The sequence below is a fragment of the Meles meles genome, chromosome 10 (genome assembly GCF_922984935.1).
Source record: "Meles meles chromosome 10, mMelMel3.1 paternal haplotype, whole genome shotgun sequence".
Taxonomy (NCBI): domain Eukaryota; kingdom Metazoa; phylum Chordata; class Mammalia; order Carnivora; family Mustelidae; genus Meles; species Meles meles.
Genome location: NC_060075.1, coordinates 79545760 through 79569659, shown reverse-complemented (window position 1 = coordinate 79569659; position 23900 = coordinate 79545760). Strand labels below are relative to the sequence as shown.

The 23900-nt window shown below is 36.7% G+C and overlaps 1 protein-coding gene across 2 annotated transcripts in view; it reads right to left on the bottom strand.

The window, feature by feature from the left end:
• Positions 1-16022: 16022 nt before the first annotated feature.
• The window catches only part of SEMA3D (semaphorin 3D), a 203074-nt gene continuing 195196 nt past the window's right edge, over positions 16023-23900 (bottom strand). For both annotated transcript variants that reach the window (XM_046021298.1, XM_046021299.1), the window contains exon 18: positions 16023-19981. In XM_046021298.1, coding sequence (XP_045877254.1) covers positions 19556-19981 — 426 coding nt within the window. In that variant the 3' untranslated portion in view covers positions 16023-19555. The remainder of the gene's footprint in view (positions 19982-23900) is intronic.

Sequence of the window (23900 nt, the reverse complement as noted above, 5' to 3'; positions counted from 1 at the left end):
AAACAGAACAGTATTTCCAAAACATAGGTGTTCAGTCAACCCCCTTTCAACAAGGTATCTGTTAAAATTTCTAGAGGAGTATTTCAAAAACCACTATTTGGGAAACACGGCTATACCAACTTTATCAGTGTCATGAAAGAAATCTGGCAGAGATATTCAAAGTGATATGTCCATAATCTCTTAGCGTCAATTCCCAGAATAGTACCCAAAACTCTAGTTTCCAGGCTTATATTCCTGCTACATTGCACGCTTCAAATATGTGTACCTACCGTCACGAGATAATCATCATTAAACACACTTTCCTGTATAAAATTATATTGTCTCTTTATTATTTTAGAATATATTAAGGAGTTGTTTCATTGTCTAATGAATCTAAAGTCAAGTGTATAATCCTAAACTATTGAAGCTGTTGTGTTTTATTTTTTGTTTATATTGAACTATCTTGCCAAATACATATGTATACTATTAACATAAATTGAATGATACAAGACTGATAGGAATCAATATAAGTTGGATGGTTTTATTTAAATCTTAGCTGATAGCCCGCAAAATATAGTCAAGTAGTTCAAGTTGGCCTACCACATTTCCCTTCATTGGCATGACCGCAAATACAATCTGAACCTAATGTTTATGTATCTACTGCATACTCTGAATAAAGAATTGATTGAAGCCCCTTTTATAAATACAGTTTTGTTATTAATCAAGTTAAACATTTCAATAATACACAAAATTACTATTTTCTTGGAAGAGGGTATCAGTGGTAAATCCTATGATAAGAGCACTTAGCTCAGGAAACAAGAAGTGGAATTGTAACTTTTAAGAACTGAGTCGGGGGGTGGAAAAAATAGTATTTTTATGTGAAGGACTTTTGGAACCTTCTGGAGGTCTTGAAAACTATGTGGTAAATTGAAGAGTAAGAATACTTTTACCAAGCCGAAGATAACTTAGAAAATAAAATCTGATTATTGCCATGACTAAGAACTGTTGTTTTTAAACCAAGATAAAATGTGGTTTAATTTACCCATCTTGTATAATAATTACATTGTTATCATACTTTCACAGGGAATGCAGTTATGACTGTTTATTATAACAAATTTTTCATTCTAGTATCACAGACACTTATTCTAGAAAGAAAATATATCAAATTCGAATGGAAGTTTAGCTATACATGAAAGGATCCTATTTATTTTTCTTTCCTGTGGTTCAGAGGTATGAGTTTCTGGGTCTTTGAAAAACCTGGCAGCATGTAGCATATAAGGGAACAGAAGTTTTTTTTCTTCCATCTGTCTCTAGGTAAGAAAGATCTTTCTTTCTTCAAGTTCGTTTAACTGTCCCATCTAAGCATAACTTAAAAATAGCCCTAGCCCTTACAGATTCCCTTTCTCGGGAATCACACTTTGGTTTTTCAGCCCTATAAAGAATAGAACAATAAGATACTACTATACACCTATTAGAATGGCTAAAATCTGGAATACAGACAACACCAAATACTGGTGAAGACGTGGGGCAACAGGAACTCTCACTCATTACTTGTAATGCAAAATGGTACAGCTACATCGGAAGACAGTTCGGTGGTTTCTTACAAAACTAAACTTATTTTTACCAATTGATCCAGCAATTGTACTCCTTGGTAGTTACCCAAAAGAGCTGGGCCGAACACACAAAAATCAGCACACAAATATTTATAGCAGCTTTGTACATCACTGCCAAAATGTGAGCACAACCAAGATGTCCGTCAGTAAGTGAACAAATAAATGAACTGCGGTGCATGCAGACAATGGAATAGTATTCAGCACTAAAAAGAAAGTAGGTATTAAGCCATGACATACATAGAGAAAACTCAATTGCATGTTATTAAGTGAAAAAAGTCAATTTGGGAAGATTATATACTGTATGATTCCAGCCACATGACATTCTGGAAAAGACAAAACTATGGAGACAGTAAAAAGATCAGTGGTTGCCAGGGGGTAGTGGGTGGTAAGGGGAAGAGAAGAATAGAAATACCACATAAGATTTTTAGGGCAAACAAAATGCTCTGTTTAATATATTGATACATGTCAGTATACATTTGTCCAAACCCATAGGATGTACATGACCAAGAATGAACCCTACGGTAAACTATGGATTGTGATTATAATGTAGGTTCATCCTTGGTGAAAAATGCACCATTCTGATGAGTGATGTTGATAATGGGGGAGGCTGTGCCTGTGTAAGTGCAGGGAATACATGGAAGATCTCTGTACCTTCCTCTCGATTTTATTATCAACCTACAAGGGCTCTAAAAAATAAGGTCTTTAATTAAAAAAAAAAGTATATCAGAAATACCTAATGTTGTGAATTTCCATTCAGACTCCATACATATTTATAATTTTGGTTTATATATAAATATATGCAATTTCTATAAATTTGTATATAAATATATACAGTTCGAAGTTTGAATTATTTTGAGATGTGACACAGGGATGTTTGAGAAAGGCAATATCAAATTCATCTTTATGTCCTCAAGAACTCAAGTGTCTGCCAAGTAATTGGAGTTTGACAGTTACAGTTTTAATGAACAATAGATGAACCTAAATTAACACTGTCTTAATTTGCAAATATGGTATGCTTCAAAATAATAGTAGTAGTTTGTACACAGGGTGACCAAGCATCCTGGTTTGCTTAGCATTAAGGTTTTTCCACAAGCTAGGACTTTCTATGCTAAAACCAGGACAGTCCTAGGTATGGAATGGTTTGGCAACATATTTGTACACAAGAAATTTGAGACAGCGAAGGGAAACTAGAAACCCTCACTAGATCTGAAGGAAGCTAAGCTTTGCTTCTGTAGCCTCCCATGTAACGCTTCTGTTCTTAGTTACTTCTTTTCAAGCTCCCCTTCACTAGGGCTCTTGACTCAAGCTACTTCCTACCTCTCCACTTCTCCCCTTTCACTGAAATTATGCCCCTTCCTTGCACATAGAAGTTCAAATGGCAGTGCCCTAGCCAGCTCTCCCTCCAATAATCTTTTTCTTCTTTCTGTTCGCTGAAATTCACCTAGTTTATTCTATTTCTTCAGAAATTATACTTCTACTATAATAAATAATGCTGTCATATATTTTAATCCCTGCATATGTACATTCGCACATTATTCATTCAACAAATATTTATGAGCTACTAACTTTGTGTCAAGAATTATTCAAGACCCGATAGACAGAGTATGAAAAGACAGAACAGCCCTCAAAACATTATATACGGACATGCAAACAAACAAATAGACAGTTGATTCTCATAATTGGCTGCAGTAATTTTTCATGAAGTCATTGGTCACTGCAAACATGAAATTACAAATACTAAGCCATTGCTCCCAGGGTAAACAGGCAAGGTTAGGTTCCTGTCAGTGCCCAGTCACATTTGCATCAACCAATCAATACATAACTTTGTTTTATGTGTGTTTCTATTTAAAGACACCTCATTTAAATATGTCCCTGATTTACCGAACTCAAGACCAACAGAACTGGGACTCATGCTTGTACGAAGATTATTCACATGTCTGTAAATGACTGTTAAGAGTACCAGTTACAAATTAATTTTAGTGACAAGGCAAATTCTCAAAAACAGAATCCCAAATGATAATTATCAATTATAATTCAATAAATGGAGATATTCTGAGAGAAGAAAATAAAACATATAAGGCTGATGGCTGGATTCAGGGCAGGATTCACCGAGAAACCACTGTTTGATCTGAGACCCTATAGATGTGTGTTTTCCAGGCCGACACAGAAAATGGACAGTCTCAATGGAGGGCACAGCATATGTGTGTGCACAAAAGAGAACCCACATGTAATGTCTGAGCATAAGGAACAGGATAAAGGACCAGTTGAAGATGAGCTAGAATAGCAGGAAGGGACCAACTTGGTAGGATTTACTGTAAGATGAAATGTTTGGAGTTTGTGAATCATAAGGACATACTGGAGAATTCTGAGGAAAAGCAGTGGAATTATCAGATTTCCCCGTTAGAGAACTTCACTGGCATCTCATGAAGGATAGATTGGAGAAGGGTGACACAAGTCAGGGAAACAGAAAGTGAAACAATTCGGCAATTATTCAGGAGACCAGTGGAGGTGCCAATATTAAGGCAAACCTGAGATAATGAGAAGATAAACCTAGACAATATTTAGGTTCTCTTTTGAGTTAATAAACAATAGTTAACCAAAATAAATGAATGATAGTTGATGTCAAATTTGGGACCAAAGTGAGGAGAGGGAAAATTTTGAATGTTGCCATCCACCCAACTAAGCAATATGAGGTCATGTCTTCAGATTTGCTTCTGTTGCTTTGAGATGAACGGTAAATCCTGAAAGCTAACAGAAATTTTGGCCAAAGAGTTTAGGAGAAGAATCTTAGTACAAGATGCCTATTTGAGAATCTTTAGAGTAGAGATGGCAAGTTGAGCTGAAGGCATAAAATTAATTGCCAATGGGAAATAATAGTTAGAGTGAATACTTACATTGCATTATATTATGATATTGGTGTTATCCTCAATTTACAGCTGGGCCACAGAAAGGATACATGACCTTCCTCAAGTCAAATAGTTTTCAAATTGTAGAACATGGATTTGAACCAAAAGGATATGGCTTCAGATAATTCAGAGTCTTCCCTGGGGTATGTTATAATTTAAGAACTAGACAAGATAAGAAGAAGCTGAAAAAAGACTTTAAAGAGAATGGCATAGTAGAAGGAAGAACCAAAAGAGACTCATGTAATAGAGGCAAAGATGAAATTAATTTTATGTCAGTCATCAGTGCCAGAGGTGGGAGAGAGATCAAATAAGAGAAGAGTAAAAAGTAGTGTCACCTTTGAGTCACTGGTTGTCTTAGCAGAACTCCAATTCTTAGTGATTTGGGAAATATGGGAAAAGAGAAGAAATAGATGTAGAAAGTATACTAATTTTACATTTAAACATAAATGTAAAAGAAAAGAGATTGGAAGAGCTATAACCAGAGAATATAGTTGAGGAAGAAGTGATGTTGAAAGTAGAAAAAAAAAAAAAAAGAATTGTAGTGAGTTCTTGGTGAGAACAGAAATGGATGAGATCCAAGAGTACAAGTGGATAGGTTACCTTCAACCTCTAAGGTACAGTTAAAGAGATAAGAATAGGTACGGGTATAATATAGATAAGAGGGAGGTTGAAAAAATTTGGAACTGGTAGAGATTTTTTTTTGAGAAATAAAAGATAAATATATTTTCATTTTATTTTTTTTCAAAGGAGATAAATGGCATTATAAAAACATGAAACTCACATTTCTAAAAGTAGAAATGTTAAACATCATGGCAGATGAATGGAAGGAATGGTTCTTTGGTCAGAGGGGAGTTGGTAATACACTTAGGCTGTCAAGATGACCATCAACCACACCTGGAAAGGAGTAGAATCTTGACTAGAACTTAAGCCATTTTGAAAGAAAGATTAGTGCTAGGAAGATTTCCTAGGGATGTTTCACTTTGGTTATCTTAAAACATAGAGTCCCAGTCTTACAGTGATGAAGGAAGGAGGAATTGGGTCTCCAATCATCCACATGGCTTTAGCCCCATTCTTCATCCTTTCTTGCCTTCAACATAATCCCCCCAGCCTCTGTCACCAGGATGTAAGAAATACCATCATTGGCTTTACATATTGGCTTTCATCCCTACTTTCACTAGGGTCCCTCTAGCTGAGGATTACTTATTCCCCCGGAGCAAAATTCTTTGCAGACCATAACTTGACCATAGTTCATATAGTTTTCCCTATCTGTCTAGAATCCCAGATTCAGATGTTTATATGTTACTTCCAAATCAATCTGAGAAACTGAGTGTCACTTTTTGAGCCTTTTTTCTTTGCTTTCTTTCAGGACTTTCACTCAGTTTCTTATCCAGGTTTTATTTCCTGTCAATTTTCTAGCTGTAATCTCTACTACCATTTGATTTACCAATTCAACCTTACTTTTTCTCTTATCCTAGTCTCCTTGCTCTGTTCACCAGCCTTCACTTAGCTTCTCTTGATTCTCAATGGGTCACAATCTCATAACATCTGTTCAGTGTAGACACACTATGTGTGTATGTAAATGGGTATAATGCACAACAAACATGTACTTGATACCCACTCCACAGTGCATGTGTTCACACCTACCCGGGAAGGGTGTGTATTAAGGCAAATGAGTATATGGTTGGACATCTTTGACAAACAAAACTGTGGAGACACAGCCAGGAAGCGTATTATAAAAGTTTTCTTAGGCTAAAAGAAACTATACAAATCATATAGGAGATGATTCCAGGAAGGGCAAGAGATAAATCTCTGTCAGATTCCTAGCATACTGAGATCCTTACTAAAAAAAAAACACACTTTCCCATGCTTTTTGCTTCTTTTTCCCTAGCCAGATTAATTACTTACCTCACATATCTTCAAAGCAGAAAAAGAATGATGAGTGAACATTGCCTATACACACACACATGCACACGCACACACACACACATGTACGTACACACACATTTGAAAAATTTAGATCCTGCTTCTAAAGAGATTATTGTTCTAATGGAATATGTCTGATTCTATTGGTTTAGGGATCTCTGCACTTCAACAATGACATGGAAACTTCCACAAAGAGTTCTGAGGGGAAAGGAAAGATACAGTTTAACAAACCTGTATTGCTTTACTCTTTCTTATAATTTTGGAGGATTATACAGTATATATTAATCCACAATGTGTTCATATAACATATGTTTCTTAAATTAAAAAAAATGAATACGACACAATTTGAAATAAACAATAAAATATTGGTGGAGTACTGCCAGGCTTCCACTCACCAGAAACTTATAAATTGGGATATTACTAATCATTACTCCTTTTACCTTTTACCAATTTTTTTTTTTTTGCTGCTAATCACTTGAAGTCTTTTTTTTTTTTTTTAAGATTTTATTTATTTATTTGACACAGAGAGAGAGATCACAAGTAGGCAGAGAGAGAGGGGGAAGCAGGCTCCCTGTTGAGCAGAGAGCCCGATGCAGTGCTCGATCCCAGGACCCTGAGACCATGACCTGAGCCGAAGGCAGAAGCTTAACCCACTGAGACACCCAGGCACTCAGTCACTCAAAGTCTTAAAATGTTCTCTGTAGTTCATTGTTTTTATAAATACCCATTAGAGTAATTGCCCACAACTTCCTTTTGGAACCTAGTCTTCGTGGTGTCATGAGTCCTGCACCTTGGTCAGCACAGAACACACAAATGCTGTTCTGGAGTGAACACAGTCTGCTCTTTTTGGGATGATGATCTTGGCTCCTTGGAGAGAAGGGAATCTGTGCCAAGGGAAAAATGGAATTGAGTCCTCTAAGCCTCCAGCAGAGGCTTTCTGTCTAATATGCCTTCTAAAATGGAGCCCTAAGTCACTTCAGTTCTACAGGTACTATCACTCTTGACCTCTATGCTGAAGAGCAGATAACTTCTGACCAGGAGATCCTCTCAGTCTTAACAAAGAGCCTTAATTTGAGATTGATCTGATACTCTGGAAACCACAATTATTTTAGCTGAAAGGTTAATGCTAAAACACAAAAGCAACTAAATATCTATGAAAGGGAGGGTTTCAAATTTATAAATGTGAATGAATAACTAAATTCTACTAACTGAATTTATGAGCATAATAATTCAACTTGGTGCATCAACTACCACCCAGTTCATTCCACACCATCTTCTAACTCCATGATTATGTTTTCTAAGACTACAGGAATATATGAATTTAGGAAATCATAGGAATGAGACATCATCTCAGGAGAAAGAGAACAAATCTAGTTAGTAATTCTTATGTGGCCACACGGAATGTTACTATGACTATTCTATTATTGTCATCCAAATTCATCCTAAGTATAATTTCTTGGCTGTGATAATTTTATAGGTATAGCTATTCCTAAAACAAAGTTTAAGGGTTGGGCTTGAGAAGCAGTGCTACTTTTATAAATTTGCAGCTACAAGACAATATAGAATGAGTCAGAGCCTACCAAATGGGGTTCAAATATAGTGTCTGCCCACATGGTGCCTCGGTTTCCTCATCTGTAAAATATGGATGAAAACAGTACTAGTTTCACAGGAAACTGTGGGAATTAAATGTGTTAATATTTCTAAAACATTTAGAACTGACACAAATTATGTCTCTGCTAGTATGTGTAAAATAAAATATCATTGGAAAGTTCATTTAATCTCTGGAATTCTGTGTTTTTTTCATTAGGAAATATAAATTCAAGTAGTATTGACTTTATAGGTTGTTAAAATAATTTAATACAGATTGCATTACATCAACTTTAATTCCATAATGATTAGCTATTAATAAATAGAAATAAAACTATGTCTCCATATAGCAATAATGAGAACACTTATTACAAGACATTCTCAATTTACAAATGGGCCAAGAGTCGGTATTATTATTGTTAAAAACTTGGAATTTAGACTCAAACAGCCTCGATGCAAATCTCAGTTCTGCTCCTTACCAGCTTTATAATATCTGTAATGACATTAGGTCACACATTTATTCTCTGCCCAGTCTTAGCTGCTGCTTCTGAAAAATGTGGATAATAATTCCTGTGTCTAAGTGTTGTTGTGGGCATTAACTGAGATCGTGTCTTCAAAAGAGCTGACACATCAGATGCGCGCAATAATGGGTAGGTGTTAGTGACTTCCGTTCGTGTTGTGTCCCAAAGTTTGAAATTCAAGTCACATTTTCCCCAGGAAGCTGTATTTCAGATTGTGGCCAGTATCTCGGGAAAGTCCATGTAAGAATATGTCACTTAAAAATTAGCTAAAATAAAAGCAATACTAAAGTGAAAACATAACAATCTGAAAGTAGCCATTGGGAAAGCTGGACTATGGCTCCCTTCCTAGGAGGAAGGCCCACTTCTTACAGGAACATCCACCAGGAGATGTTTCTCCATGGAGAGGCAGATGTTCCCATGGACCAACAGTTCAGTAGCTGCTGTGTTCTGCTGGTCTGCTCAAATGCAGCACTCTTTCTCTCCCTTGGTAATCTCAGCTACAGAGGTTTGAGCTGATTATGGTTAATAGTTCAAAACACATTATTATTATTGGTTCATGCAAGTGCATTCTGTTTATTTTGTCCCTGAATCTAAGCTAGTCCATTACGTATGCAGAGTTGAAACAAAGGTGTAAATGGATGCTTCGGGCTTCAGGCTGGTGACTCACTCTATCTGCTTCCTGACTTCAAGGGGCCTCCAGCATTTGCATGTGAAAACTTCAGGCCACATCTGTATTCCATCCTCCATGACCACCCTCCTTCTTGGGCCCTAGACGTCAAACAGACAAAGACTCTTTCCTTCACCAAACTTCTAGACTTTGATCTGGGGCTTCAGTGTCCATCCTGTAGGACCTGCTGCGTTGCCCAGTTTCGTAAGAATCTTGTCAAGTCAGTTTATCCAGAATCCCCTACCGTCAATATCTGATCACCCTTGATATCCCATCATTTCCTCATCCTTCACCATTCCTAAATGTAATCTGATTACCTTGGCCTGCCTTCCTCAAGAACCCTGTTAAAGTTGGTTTAAACTAGAATCCCCTCTTACCCCTGACATGTCCTCTTAATAATTTTCTCTTCACTGACCCTCACCCACCAGCTTGCCCATGTTAAATTTGGGATTGGGTCCAGTTTTGTGGCTTTTTTTTTTTCCATTTTATTTTTTCAGCGTAACAGTATTCATTCTTTTTGCACAACACCCAGTGCTCCATGCAAAACGTGCCCTCCCCATTACCCACCACCTGTTCCCCCAACCTCCCACCCCTGACCCTTCAAAACCCTCAGGTTGCCCCAACCTCCCACCCCTGACCCTTCAAAACCCTCAGGTTGTTTTTCAGAGTCCATAGTCTCTTATGGTTCGCCTTCCCTCCTCAATGTCCATAGCCCGCTCATGGAGAAGCAACATGGGGGGGTAGGGGGATAGGAGAAGAATAAATGAAACAAGATGGGATTGGGAGGGAGACAAACCATAAATGACTCTTAATCTCACAAAACAAACTGGGGGTTGCTGGGGGGAGGTGGGATTGGGACAGTTTTGTGGCTTTTTAAAAATGTCAACAATGGTGTCTTTAACTGAAGACATAGAATCCTACTAATTCACTCTTACTGACTCTTTGCAATTTATCTATATCGCCCCCACCAGGAAGAGAAGAATAGAGCACACTTTTATTTCCCTTTGGTCCCCATCACCCCTCACACCATTATAACAATACTACGAGGGGTGAACTGGAACCTTTCCCAATTTCCCATGTTAGCAAGAGATACCACGGACCACTCTTCTGTGTTAGTAGCTCTCTTGGTAAGGTACAGTGGAAAACAAAGGAGATTTGTCTAAATCCATGTGGTAAGGAGTTCCTTTTTTAGATCCTCAGACGCACATCTATATCATGTAAATCTCAGACAGCTCTCTACTTTTACTGAAATAAATACTTTTATATTTTTGTTCCTTAGATCATTTGTATACTTGATATGTAAAATACTGTTGTATAAATACATTGACAAAAAGCTTTAATTCATATTGCATCCAAAAGAGAGGAATGCCGTTTGTTTTTGTTTTTATATAATCACAAAGAAAGCAAATTGCTACAGCCAGCAATGTTTGTTTTTCAGTCATGGGAACTTGAAGAACTGATTTGTGCAAATTACATATATCATCCTGTGTTCAAATTAAAATAAAAACTCTCATATGGCGGTATTTCACTTTTAAGATATATAATGCATCTGAAGTAACACATCATAATAGTTCCAAGTGACAGAAATTTACTTTGCTGTTTAAGAGATAACATGTGTAAATGTAAGCAGTGTACCTAATCCAACAACATTTTTAGGGATGAGAATTGATAAAGAAACTGTTAAAACTTTGGTTTGCTTTTATTGAGCATGTGGCTTTAAAGGTCTAGTAGAATGTTTTCCCAAGATTTCATTTAACACTTATGCGCTCTTACATGTGAATCAAACAGGAAAATGCTATGGCAAAAATAAAATACTATTTACCAGAAGATATCTGTCAGAGAAATCTATATTCTTGACTACGCTATGAATTTAAATCATTTAACTTTTCTTTAAAGACTTCTTTTAAAGTACAGAGCTGCTTTTAAGCACAAAGTCCTGTGCTTAAACAAACCATCTATTATAAATTATATGGACCTTTTTCTATCAGTTTAAGTCTTGTAGTTTGTGGCATGGAGTCCACCTGAATCAGAGGAAAACCCCAACAACACCAGCTTGTAATTGTTGTTTAAAACAGACGAACATTCAAAATGAAAATAGACCTTCATCAATTTACCAATTTAATTTAAGAAGAAGCACATGGGGCAGGAATTTTTAAAAATGTTTCCATTTGGTGGAATTCTTTTCTTACTAGTTCCTTAAATAAAGAATCACAATAATTTTGAGGGAAACTCTTTTGTTGTTTCACAACACTTGTTTAACTCTTTTGTAGTCGCTAAGCGCTGCTAGATACTAAGAATAGAGATCTAGGTCTCAAGCTATTTAGCTTCTGGTGAAAAAAATAAGGCACATTCATAATTTTGTACACTTTTTGGTACCTAAGAAATATCTCATTAAAGTACAGAGAAATTAGGGATAACTCACATCAGGATGCACACTAATTTAAGCTCTAAGTTGACCACCCAGTTCTGCTTATGTTCACTGCATTCCTTATCACACTGCTTCTGTCATCTATGTCCGTGACCACACAATAATTCTAGCTTTCATTTCTCCTGAGCGCCAAGTCCGTATTTCAGACTGCTTCAAACACTTCAGACACTGTTCAAATCATTCCCAACTCGGTATTTAATGTTGAAACCATGATCTCCCACCCTAACCTTTTCAGTAATTCCCCCATCAGTGATGGATACGTTCCAAGACCCCCAGTGGACACCTGAACATGCAGATATTACTGAATCCCACATACACCATGCTTTGCTTTTCTATACGTATATACCTATGACAAAATGTAACTCATAAATTAGGTACAGTAAGAGATCAACAGCAATAATTAATAATAAAATAGAGCAGTTATAAAAATATACTGTAATGAGAGTTATGCTAATGTGTTCCCTCTCAAAATATCTGATTGGACCGTACTCACCCTTCTTGCGATGATATGAGATGGTAGAATGCCTTCGGGAGAGATGAAGTGAGGCCAATGACGGATGCAGGCACTGTGACATAGCATTTGCCTATGAGTTACCTGGCTGTTGGTGAGTGGAAGGGTCGTCTGCTTTCAGGTCATGGTTGATCAGGGTAACTAAAAGCAGGGAAAATAAAACTGCCCATAAGGGGGGGGAACAGCTGCATTAACTTTTTTTTTTTTAACTGTCATCCACCCAGTTGCAAAACATGGAAATTGAGAGGTCATTTATCATTTTATATTTATTTCTCATATGCAATTTATTTTTTTACCATCAGATGAGGTTTTTTTTTAAATTAACATACAATGTCTTATTTATTTTAGGGGTACAGATCTGTGAATCATCAGTCTTACACAATTCACAGCATCTCATATGCAAATTTGATGAAAATCTTTTTCTCTCAGTTTTTTGCTTAAAAGTACCAACATGTCCCCCTCTTTCTACAGGATTAAAGCTCTATCTAATCTGAATCATAAAGTTCCTAAATAATCAGACTCTTGGCTTCTTGTCCAGCTTTCTATGATTTTCGCATAGGAGTAAGTTATGTTAATTCTCATTCAAAACTGCCTGTGGCCACTGAAACCTAAGACCGCTTCCAAATGTCAACAACACAAATTACAACAGGTGATTCTATGTTTTTGTTTATTTGTTTTTCAATAGTATAAATGACCTGTATGGAAGAGCTACAATTATAATACAATTCAGTAATTGAAGATAATTGCCCATACTAGTTTCATTATATTAAAAGCTTAGAGGGATGTGGCCCGTTAAATAATCCTTTTCCTGATTCTAAATGATAACTTCCCATCTCATGAATTGGTTTCATTTGCTTCTTTTCCAGGTTTATGTACTTAAATTAAGACTCTCTGAATATGCCCCCTCCGCATATTCCCGCAATACATATTGAAACACACTAGCTCCTCCCTGACAGGACCCAATAAAATTGAGAATTTGTAAAAGGCGAGAAATGTTGGGCTACCTTTTGGCCCATCTCTATACATAAACAAAACAAAATAGTAAATTAAAAGGGCAAATTGTATTGATTTAAAATCTTTCCTACAGAAAGTAATGATTTGTGGGACCATTTAAAGACATTTTGCAAATTGTAAGTATTTCTCTTCCTTCTTCAGTTACCTAAAGAGCATTAGTCAGTTTATAATTTTGATATGTAAGCCAGAAAGAAGAAACTCTATATTTTAAACATCAACCTTGAACAGTGTTCAGTCCAAGAAAGGCCAACTCAGCTGTTTGGAATCTTTTTGGCGTATTAAGCACGAAAGTTCAATATCCCAGATGCCTTAGGCATTTCCATAACAATAAGGTGTTGCTTATGAAAACTCTACATTATCCCAGGGTCCCTGAGGCCAACCAAACTCTTAGCTGTCACGTTTTTTGTTGTTTTTTTTTTAAATCAGAGGGTCCAGGAAAGTCCATACTGTAAGAGTAACTGGAACTGGAGGGCTGCGTCTATTACGACGGTTGAGTACCTAGTATTTCTATAAGCTATTCTCTCTTTTCCTCACTCTTTCGAATTTACTGTGGAGTAATTTGTTCTGAGACTTAGAGCCTTAATTTGTGTTTTACTGTGAAATACCTGAAGCACACAGAACTGTACTGAGAACCATAGATTGAAATGGCAATTGAACCCCCAAGTTTGTCAACTATCAACATTTAAATATACTAGTTCCTACAAATACATGCATTATATAAATGTAATATTGGGTTTAGATTTTTTTTTAAGAAAATAAAACCGAATTACAGTGGTATCTCCCTATATTCTCTTGTTTCTTGAGGAAAATTTATTTGAATTTAGTGCTTAACTTTTCCAGAGTGTGATTTTTTAAATATATTTACTACTTACATATGAATGTATGTATCCATAAGCAGTATCATTTGCTTCTTTAAACTTGATATACCCAGTATTATTCTGTTTGCATTCCTACGCTCCTTGATTGCACTCATTTCACATTGTTTCTGAAATTTTCTATGTTGATGCTGCAGATCTTTTTTTTTTATGTAAGCTTCTGTATCCATTTAGCAACTATACTTCCAATTCTTCCATTCTCCTTCTGTAGAACACACAATTGTTCTCTTTTTTCTATTATAATTAATCCTACAATAACTATTTTTGAAAATGTCTATTTTTGAAGGTTCTCAGGGGTATGCACTTAATTGTGAAAAGCTGGTTCTTGGAATATATGCATTTTAAACTTCACTGGGTGTGTCAAATCAGTCTCTAAGATGTATGTTTGTACCAATATACACACAAAGGAAAAGTATATGATCTTCTGAAAGAAACAGTAAAGTCGTTTATAGCTTCATCTTCCTGAGCAAGACCTCCATGGGCTAGAAAAATTGTTCACGTAGGTAACAAGTTGTGCGGTTATAGATGCTTTTAATTCTCAACTTAAATATTAAACTCTTGTTTCTTTCATCTTGAGAATTACTCATGGACTTTTCTACATTCAAACAAATACAACTGGAATTTTCTCCATTATTAATCTTGTGTTATGTTTTATTTATCCTAACGACTTGGACATGATCCTCGTAAGATTCTACTAAAAGTGCCCCTTATAAAAGTATTTTTTTCTTTTAAAGATTATATGTTATTTTAAACTCTCATGTTTAGAGATTGCCAGGGCAGCCACAAAACCTGACATAGTTCTGTACAGTATCCCTACAAGCTATTTCATAACCAGGTTTGGGGGGGTATATATTACCTATTACAAATACAAAATATCCTTCACAAGATGTACCAAATCGGCAAGAAGTACAATTTTCTCTAAAAGAAATTTCTTTCTAAAGCAAAAACAAAAACAAAAGCCGCACTAACCTCTTTAATAAATTATACTCATATAGCTACACACATAGAGGAGTACTTTCAAATCTCACTCATAGGATGATCATTGGAAATCTTAAAAGTGGTTACTTGTGGGGGCGCCTGGGTGGCTCAGTTGTTAAGCATCTGCCTTTGGCTCAGGTCATGATCCCAGGGTGGTGGAATTGAGCCCCGCGTTGGGCTCCCTGCTCCAGGCTCCTGCTTTTCCTTCTCCTTCTCCCCCTCCCTCTTCCCCTTCCCCCTGCTTGTATTCCCTCTCTCACTGTGTCTTTCTCTATCAAATAAGTATATAAAATCTTAAAAAAAAAAAAAGTCGTTACTTGTGGTGGTAATGTTTATGTCAGTCTGCCAAAGTCTAAATTTAGATCACAGTAAAGTGTAGCTATATAACTACATTGACTGGGGAGAGACATATATACCTTTCTTTCATAAGAGAAATTACTGCATACTTATGGTGTAAAACATATTTACCGAAGTTTACCAGGAGATTTTTTCTTAGGTAATGGATTTAGTGCAATTCCATGTCAAAAACCCGGTTACCATGTTTAAGGTTTCAAAACAAAACTTGCACACACATGTTGCAACATTCTGTTTATAACCATAGAACATTAATGTTTGTGTTTTATTATAATACAATCAAAATATACATTTGACAATTTTCAATTATTTTAGATTACAAGACTACATTTCTTTTAAAATAGCAAAACTGTAATTCGAAATTGATTGGTAGCCACTTACAATACCAGAATTAAATTACATGATTAACTGATAGGGTGTTGCCCTTCCCCCCAAAAATCATCTATCTCAAACTTACCATAAATACTTTACACTACAAAATATTTAAATGAGAGGTATAAGTCATGTGCGTGTTCCTGTCTTTGCACTGTCAATATGTAGAATGCTGGAATTTTAGATCTTATTTTTTAACCTCACATGTAAGCCAAGTTATTTAAATATTTTGGTTATTTCCTGTGAGAAAAGTATATCTTTCTATAAAAACACTTGAAATATCTCTTTTTTTCTAAACTGCCCATTCTCAATAAGGTTAATCAATTTTCCAACATGTTGTCTAGGACAAATGTAACACTCTAAAGAGAAGCTGTTTCAGTTTTAATTTTTCTTTGTATTTATGATATATATGAAATATAGCTTATCTTTAAGTTTAAAATAATCAGTGTTTAATTAAAGCTATTGTGCAACTTAATGTTCTGTGGCCATCTGGATAATAGAAAATTGTCTTTGAAAGCTTAATTTTGATAATGTTGAAAAACAGGCACTGGCCACTGAAAACTTATTTTTTAATCGAGTCTATACAATTCAGCAGGAACAAAACTTAACAGCATAAAGGAACAGAAATATAGACCAAAGGCAGAATTCAATAGCAAGACCGTTTTGTAGGCAGCATATTGTAAATGAGCATCCGTTAGCCAACAGATTGCAGAGATCTGGTGTAGACTGCACTTCTTCTACTGTTGTAGCTTTTGCAAATTTCTGAATTTCTTTATGACTATTTTTCCATCTCTTAAGTAATTTGGTTGGTTTTCAGAAATGCTTATTCAGTAATATGAACGTAGTGTGTTGAGCTCTTTGGAGGAAAAAAAAGGATCTACATAAATTAATTACTTATACTCCTCGTTTCTAAGCAAACTCTTAAAATTCCCAATAAATTGAATGTAAATGTATGCAGAAAGGCAGGATTCCATTGAGCAGCATAAATAGCTGGAATGAAATGCAGGAGAGAATATGCAAGTTAAAGACGTATGTATTCCAAACAGGGGAGAAAAATATGAAACCAAGACTAGGCAGACATTTTAAGACTTCTACATAGATAGCTCATTTCTTAAACATATCTAAAACTACTAACTATAATTTTATTTTTCATTATTTAAAGGAAAATTTGGTAAAACCTTCAGTGGTGAGGAAGTATATATTGTATCTCATCTCTAGACTTAATATATTCATACTGTCCATCCAAGTGTTCCAGGCAATTAAAAGGTTAAAAAATTAAATGTAGCTTAGATGTCCTCTGTCTTTATAAATATACATAAACCTTTGCCCATATGTTTTATTCTATGACATTTTGTTTACTCAATATTTACAATATTTCAAATATATTTTAAGCAATTATCATAAATTATTGTTTTAGATCCAAAGCAGCCAAAATATTAGCTGTAAAGTAAAAGAGGTTACCCAAATTTTATCTAAATAATTAAAATCAGAAAAAAGTAATTAAAAATGGCTTGAACATTCATATTTTGATGAAAACCAAATTTATTACATTGGTCAATCCTAACATTTGAGCTTTCATGTAATTTTCCCAAAGTCACCTATACTTTGATCATGACTGTCTGATATACAAATCTTAGGAAATCTTAAAAATGAAACATGTTCCCATTTATTTGCTTTGAGCTTGCCATGAGTTCCTGGGACATCAGGAGACCCGGGCAGATCAGGAATCACAAACAGTCTCCTTACGATATGAAATCAGCAGCCTGATCACCCCCCTGTCCACCCTCCCCCCCAGCCCCACAGCCATTCCTCCGCATTACTTTTTTAAGAGTGATTGTTTCTGGTTCACTTTGAAAAGCAAAACAAAATTTAAGGTTTCCATCTAGTGAAACATCCACAAATATTCATGGGTATCATTTGAAAAGGGGTCCCTAACTTCATATAGCCGTGTGATTACTTTGAGATAGGTAAGCAAGGCAAAGGCAGTGAATGGAAGATCGAACGTTCAGAACATAAAGGCAGTCTCAGACATGACACTGAAATTCTCATAAGGCACCCTCTAACCCCACAGGTTCTCACAGGCTCTTCTTTCAAGACATGCAGAATGCATGCGAGACAAGCAATGTCTGCTATTCAGTTTTCTGAAAGGCTGCCTTCCATGTGAGGAAGTGACTAATTTTTCATTTCACACTAAAAAGGGCATGAAGAGGCAAAACAGAAGAAGGCAAAGGGTTCGTGTTCCAAGAAGGAAAGGTGAGTTCTGCTCCAACAGGCAGGAAACATACCATACGTCCGCAGAGAGGGAGAGTCAGATTGGAAACATTTGAAAGTGCTAACAAAATATGAAGAATGTTTATGTTAATGCTGTGAGTTCGATTTCCTTACATGCATTAGGCTTATTTATTATTAAATTACTAAAACAATGCTACTTGAATTACAGCATACAATCTCGGAAATGCAAAAAATTGTGTGAAGAAAAGATGTCAAAGAGTTAATTTAACCCTTTCCGTTGTCAACATTTTTGCATTTGTTCTATTACTCAACAAATATATATCCCCGCTCCCCATCACCGTTGTCTACCTAATTCTATCTCTCTATAATGTATATATTGTTCTTTCCCTATTCACTCAAATAAAATCCAATAATCCAATATTCAGGAGGGAATAAAGGCAGTAAATGGAAATAATTTACAGAGTATAATGAGATTTTAGAAAAAGAGAGAGGAAGTACTACTGAAATCCCATTGGTTGTAAATAAATTTGTGTTCATTCTTCTCATGATCTAGAAAATTTACTTTTCCTCAGACTTTCACTAGCAGTTTGTTATAAGGTGGAGTTTTTTTAAACAGATGGATTACAAATTGGCAGCTACTTACACTCTAGTGAATAAAGCTACATAATATTTTGCCCAGTTTATTTGTGATTGTTCTTCCTTTTTACGAGGATATGAATTTTCCCCAAAGCTAGAATTTATCACTGTCCTTCTTTCTGTCTCTTAACAAATCCCATCTGCATGCCTTCCCATTAGGACGCAGGATACATCACGGTGTTTCTCTTACTTAAATGTTTTCCCATCACTTATTAAAATATTTATGAAGGGTTCCATCCCTGTAAGCTCAGTATACATTCCAAAAAGACATAACCGAGCAACAACTTCTCTCTGTGAACTTGTTAACTCTTGACAAGTCATAAGGAACCCTGGGAGGAACATTTATATCCTTCAGTAAATCACACTGCTGTATACCAAATGTAACCTCTGTGGTCTGAAATAACGCACCTCTCCAAATTCCTGAACCCTGCACCAAGAGTGAAAGTTCCTGCTGATAGTGTGAGCTGTATGAATTTGTGTCTTCCCTCCAAATCCTACCACAGGGTAGCCAGTTCTAGAGTGGAATGATGTATCTGTTCCTAAGAACGCATATATAGCACAATGGCATGGTCAAGTTCATGCTTAATGGCCATACAAGGGATATAGAGCACCTTACCATAATACCAAATTTGATGCCCACTCAGCTCAGTTATTTACATCACATAATAAATTCAATAACTCGGCACAGCAAACATTTACAACTGTAAAGCCCCCACTTTGAGGATAATTCTGATACTTTTCAGGTACGTGTTTAGTTCTTGGAAAACTGGTTCAGAGGAATCATTTGCCCTTACTAGGCCATATTCGCCATATATAGTCTTATTCAGATCATTGTTCTCGTGTGCTTTGCCTTAGCAAAACTCCATGGAAAGCTCTTATGAGTTAGTATATAGGGTGCACAAAACAGAAGGCAGTATTTTTGCAGGTAAAGAATTCTTTTCTTTAAATTAAACAGATAACTACGTGTCCACGGCTCTAGGAAGCCCATCCAGGTCTCTGTGATGTCTTCGATTCCGTTTCTTCTTCATTTCCTGCATGTGCTTCCACTTCGGGCCGCCCTTGTTTCGCTGTCTTCGCTTCTCCCGGTGCCACATCTGTTCGCAGTACTGGTCGAGGCTGAAGTTCGGGCTGCTGAGGATTTGGATGTAGTCTTTGTACCTCAGCCGTGACTCAGCCAGCAGATCCTTGACCTGCCCCTCCTCGTGCTCTGCCCTCTGGGTGTTTTCCATCTGTTCATTCTCAATGACATTCAAAGTCAGCTTCACTATGGTGTGGATGAAAGTGTGTTCCTGGGCTTTGCAGTAATACATTCCAGAGTCCTTCTTCTGCAGACTTCGAATCAGTAGCCCATATTCTGTTTTGATGATCCTTTCATCAGGTTTCAACTGCAGAATTGGAAAAATGTAGGTAATAAATGGAAAACAGAGAGGGCTAGGAGCAAATGAACAGAGGCAAACCTAGTTTTACTTAGTTGAACCTAAGAGATCTATCCCCATCTCTGTTGTCAAGCGCAATATTATCAGCCATAGTTGAAGAGAATTTAAATTCCATTAAAGTAACAGCCCCCAAAGATGCATGTTTGCCTCTCATTATTATCTAAATAAACCTCTGAATATAGTTAGTTTTCTCCCAGTCTCCAGATAGGAATGAAAAGCTATAAAAACCAACGAAGTAAAACTGGAAACTATCAACTAACCATCTTAGTTAAAACTGAAATCTTTATAGAGATTTCAGATACCAAATGGTATATTAAGAACACCAATCGGTATTTAAATTTCAGAGCTAGAGCCAGACATTGACAGCCTTTGTAAAGAAAAAGAGCTTTTAGGGCATGCTACCACCTGTAATGGAGAAATAGAACAATGAGTGCAAAAGGAATTTACTCTGTTTTCTGGATATCACCCAATAAGTGAGCTGAATAGCATATGGAGACTCTAAGTGGTGACTTGTTAACAGTCTAATGGAAAAGCATGGATACAGCTTTTCGGGTGTTGGAGCTGTAACTGAGTAGGACCCTGGTACGAAGGTTAGCAACACTTAAAGCTGAATTTCCCTTTTTACTATGGACCGAATTTTGATACCGTGTGTACATGTGATACTTGAGATTATGTCATTTGTGGAAATATTTGCCGTACCTCGGTATACTATAACACAATGAATGTGATTTCAAGTGTGAGAAAACTCAATGAACAAAAAGAACCCCTCCTGGAATGGGATGCTCTTTGCCCTTTGAAGCCAGCGTCCTGAAAGACAATTCAAACATTTGAGCTTGACTGGCCCACGGGCTGGTGTGAAGAGCAAACAACCTACCTTCCTTAAACCTGGAGGCCTGTTTACCCACACCAGAGCCCTGTTTCATGTGGAATTTTGTTCAGGATCTCGGTGTTAAGTAGAATAACAACAATAACAACAACAACAAAGAAGTTGGGAAGATTTCCCAGTTTACACATCTGCCCCTGTCCTGTAGGCTTTCAGTCGACGGAAATCAAGGAGGTATAAAGACAGCTAAATTACATTTATTCACAATGGGTGGACTCGGCTCCGCATCTTTATGTGAAAAATATGTAGGAAAAAATCCCTCCTGTTCTGGAAATATGAGAAAAGGAAAAGAAACATCTCTGGCTACCGGCCCAGTTAACTAACAAGGATATAGCCAACCACCCTCCATGCCAGAGAAATGCAGCTAGTGGGGTACCACTGGAGGCCAAAGGCAGGTCACAGCCCAGATCACAGCCCAGATCCTAGGTTACTGAGGCTGAATGGTCTCCAGCCTGCCTGCCTTCCAGGCTGAATCCACACCATCAGGATTTTGTTCGTTTGTTTTCCTTAACTTTCCCCATTTGGTGATTTGGGTGTGTACTATTTATTTTAAGAATGGATTTATTCTAAAGGCCCAAGCATTTTAAAATGCGACCGTAACACGCATTAATGTTGAATTCACTTACATTCTCAGAGATTCGGGGAGCCTCGTGCCTAAAATAAATGTGAACTTGAATTGGGAGGATTCTCAAGGACCAATCTTCCACAGAGATAGCAAACTCACATTTAACACACTACATGTACCTTTTCCTTTAAGTCATTTTATTGTAGGAATTATTCTTTAAATTTTAAATACATCTTAGATCACAAAACGCTGACTCCATAGCGAAGGATCTGGTCCTTATCTGCACACTCTGCTTCCTGTGAATACTCATTTATCTTCCCCAATTGGTCTTCCATTTATCAAGTTGGCGACATAGCATATGGCGCATTTGGGGGTTAAAAGTAAAGCTCTTTGAAGGTTAAAGTGTGAAGTATTATTAGGAACATTATAGAACTGCCAGTGTTGCGGGAGAGTGGGAGAGCCGAGAGGTGACGTTCTAAAGCCTTTATTTTTGTAATTCTCCTCATGGAAAATGGCCCATGGTTATGATCATGACAGTCAAAGTGGGTGACTTCAGTTCCGTGTCATCTCTAGATTCCCTTTTCGTAACTGGGACACTTGCTAATGCTTAAACTGCACTTCATATGGCTTTGAGAGACTGTCACAGCTCTGACTCACGACTTTTTATTGTTCTCTTTAATCTCCTGACAGGAAGAAATTATGACTTTGATTTCACACACATTATGTAACACTTCATCATTATCCTTGCTATTCCCTTTCTGTATCCTGTTTGTCTGCTTTGCCCCGGGGTCCGGCTCCCCTTCTTTCCAGGCCATGTCCGTGGCTACAGGATTCTAAGTTTCATAAACGCTTGGCATCTCCTTACTCCCATGCGGTCCTTTCCTTTTCCTTTCTTCCGTGGAATGCTTGGTTTTTCTTTTCTTTTCTTTTTTTTTTTTTTGACCCATAGATATAAAACTTGCTTTAATAAATTTCTTTCTGGATCTATCTAATGTTTATTAGATCATTTCAGTGGTTTTTTCCCTATCCGAATCCTCAAAAATAGGCGTTGATTGAAATCATATCTCTAATAAAATACAGTTGGGATTGACATATTTTCCTAGGATTTTTCTTTTTTTTTTGCGATCTGGAGACAGGAACCTGTGCCACCCCAACGAAGTGGCTGATTCACGTTGGCCTACTTTACATTCCCATTCTCTGCGCCCCTTTCATTCCCTGCCGGAAGAGGATACATTCCGCGGACTGTATCTCGACAGTGAGATGTCAGCACAGTCCATTTAGAAAATGCAGCTCCTTTACAAAGAGATAATGTAATCTCTGGCCACTGATTTTAAACTCATGGAATTTTCTCCACTCTAAAAGTGATAAGTAAGAACCGTTCAGCTAAATCAAAACCATGCTTGAACTGGGGTCGACTATTCATTTGCCTAATGTGAACGAGGATAATATAGTTGGCATTATTAAATGTAGATCTTCAGTGAAGGGCAATTCATTTAAAATGAAAAGAGGAACGTGGAGAGGGACAAAGGACGTTTAGGTACTAAGCAGCAGGTAAAGGTCAGGGACTCTGCTCTCCGATAATAGCAGCCTAATGGTAATTCCTTTGCAGATAATTCACCTGTCAGTTCTCTCAGAGCTAAAGTATTGCATTGTCTTGGAAGTGACTGGGCCTTCAAGAATAGCTCTTCTCTGCAACAAACATAGAAGGCTTATTTAAAAATAGTGCAGAGGCAACTCGTTATTTGAAATAAAAGAAAATTTGAATTTATATATATCTAACCCCTAGATTAATTTGGTACCTTTGAGTAAATGTAAATAGCAAATGTAAATTGGGATGGTAATAATAACATCATAAGATAACTAGAAAAAAATATGTATTTGCTGTTTTATTGGGGAAAGAGTTTCTAAGCATAATGAGTGAGAAATCATAGAGATATAAATCTATAGCTTTGTCTCCATGAAATATAAAACTCTTCTTTGTGAGGAACAAAAAATTTGGAGGCAACAAACATAGTAAGTTACTTCTAATATGTATAGCATTAGAATGTTAACATCGATAATATATAAAAGGTTTGTGAAAATGATTTTTAACGAATACATCAATGTATTCTTTTTTTTTTTTTAAGATTTTACCTATTTATTTGACAGAGAGAAATCACAAGAGAGGCAGGCAGAGAGAGAGGAAGGGAAGCAGGCTCTCCGCCGAGCAGAGAGCCCGATGTGGGACTCGATCCCAGGATCCTGAGATCATGACCCGAGCTGAAGGCAACGGCTTAACCCACTGAGCCACCCAGGCGCCCTACATCAATGTATTCTAAGTCAATGTAAACTAAGCAAATGATGGGTAAAGCACTTCACCAAATACACCTGAAACCAATAGCTACGAAACATGACAAGGTAAATTCACAGCCACTAATATT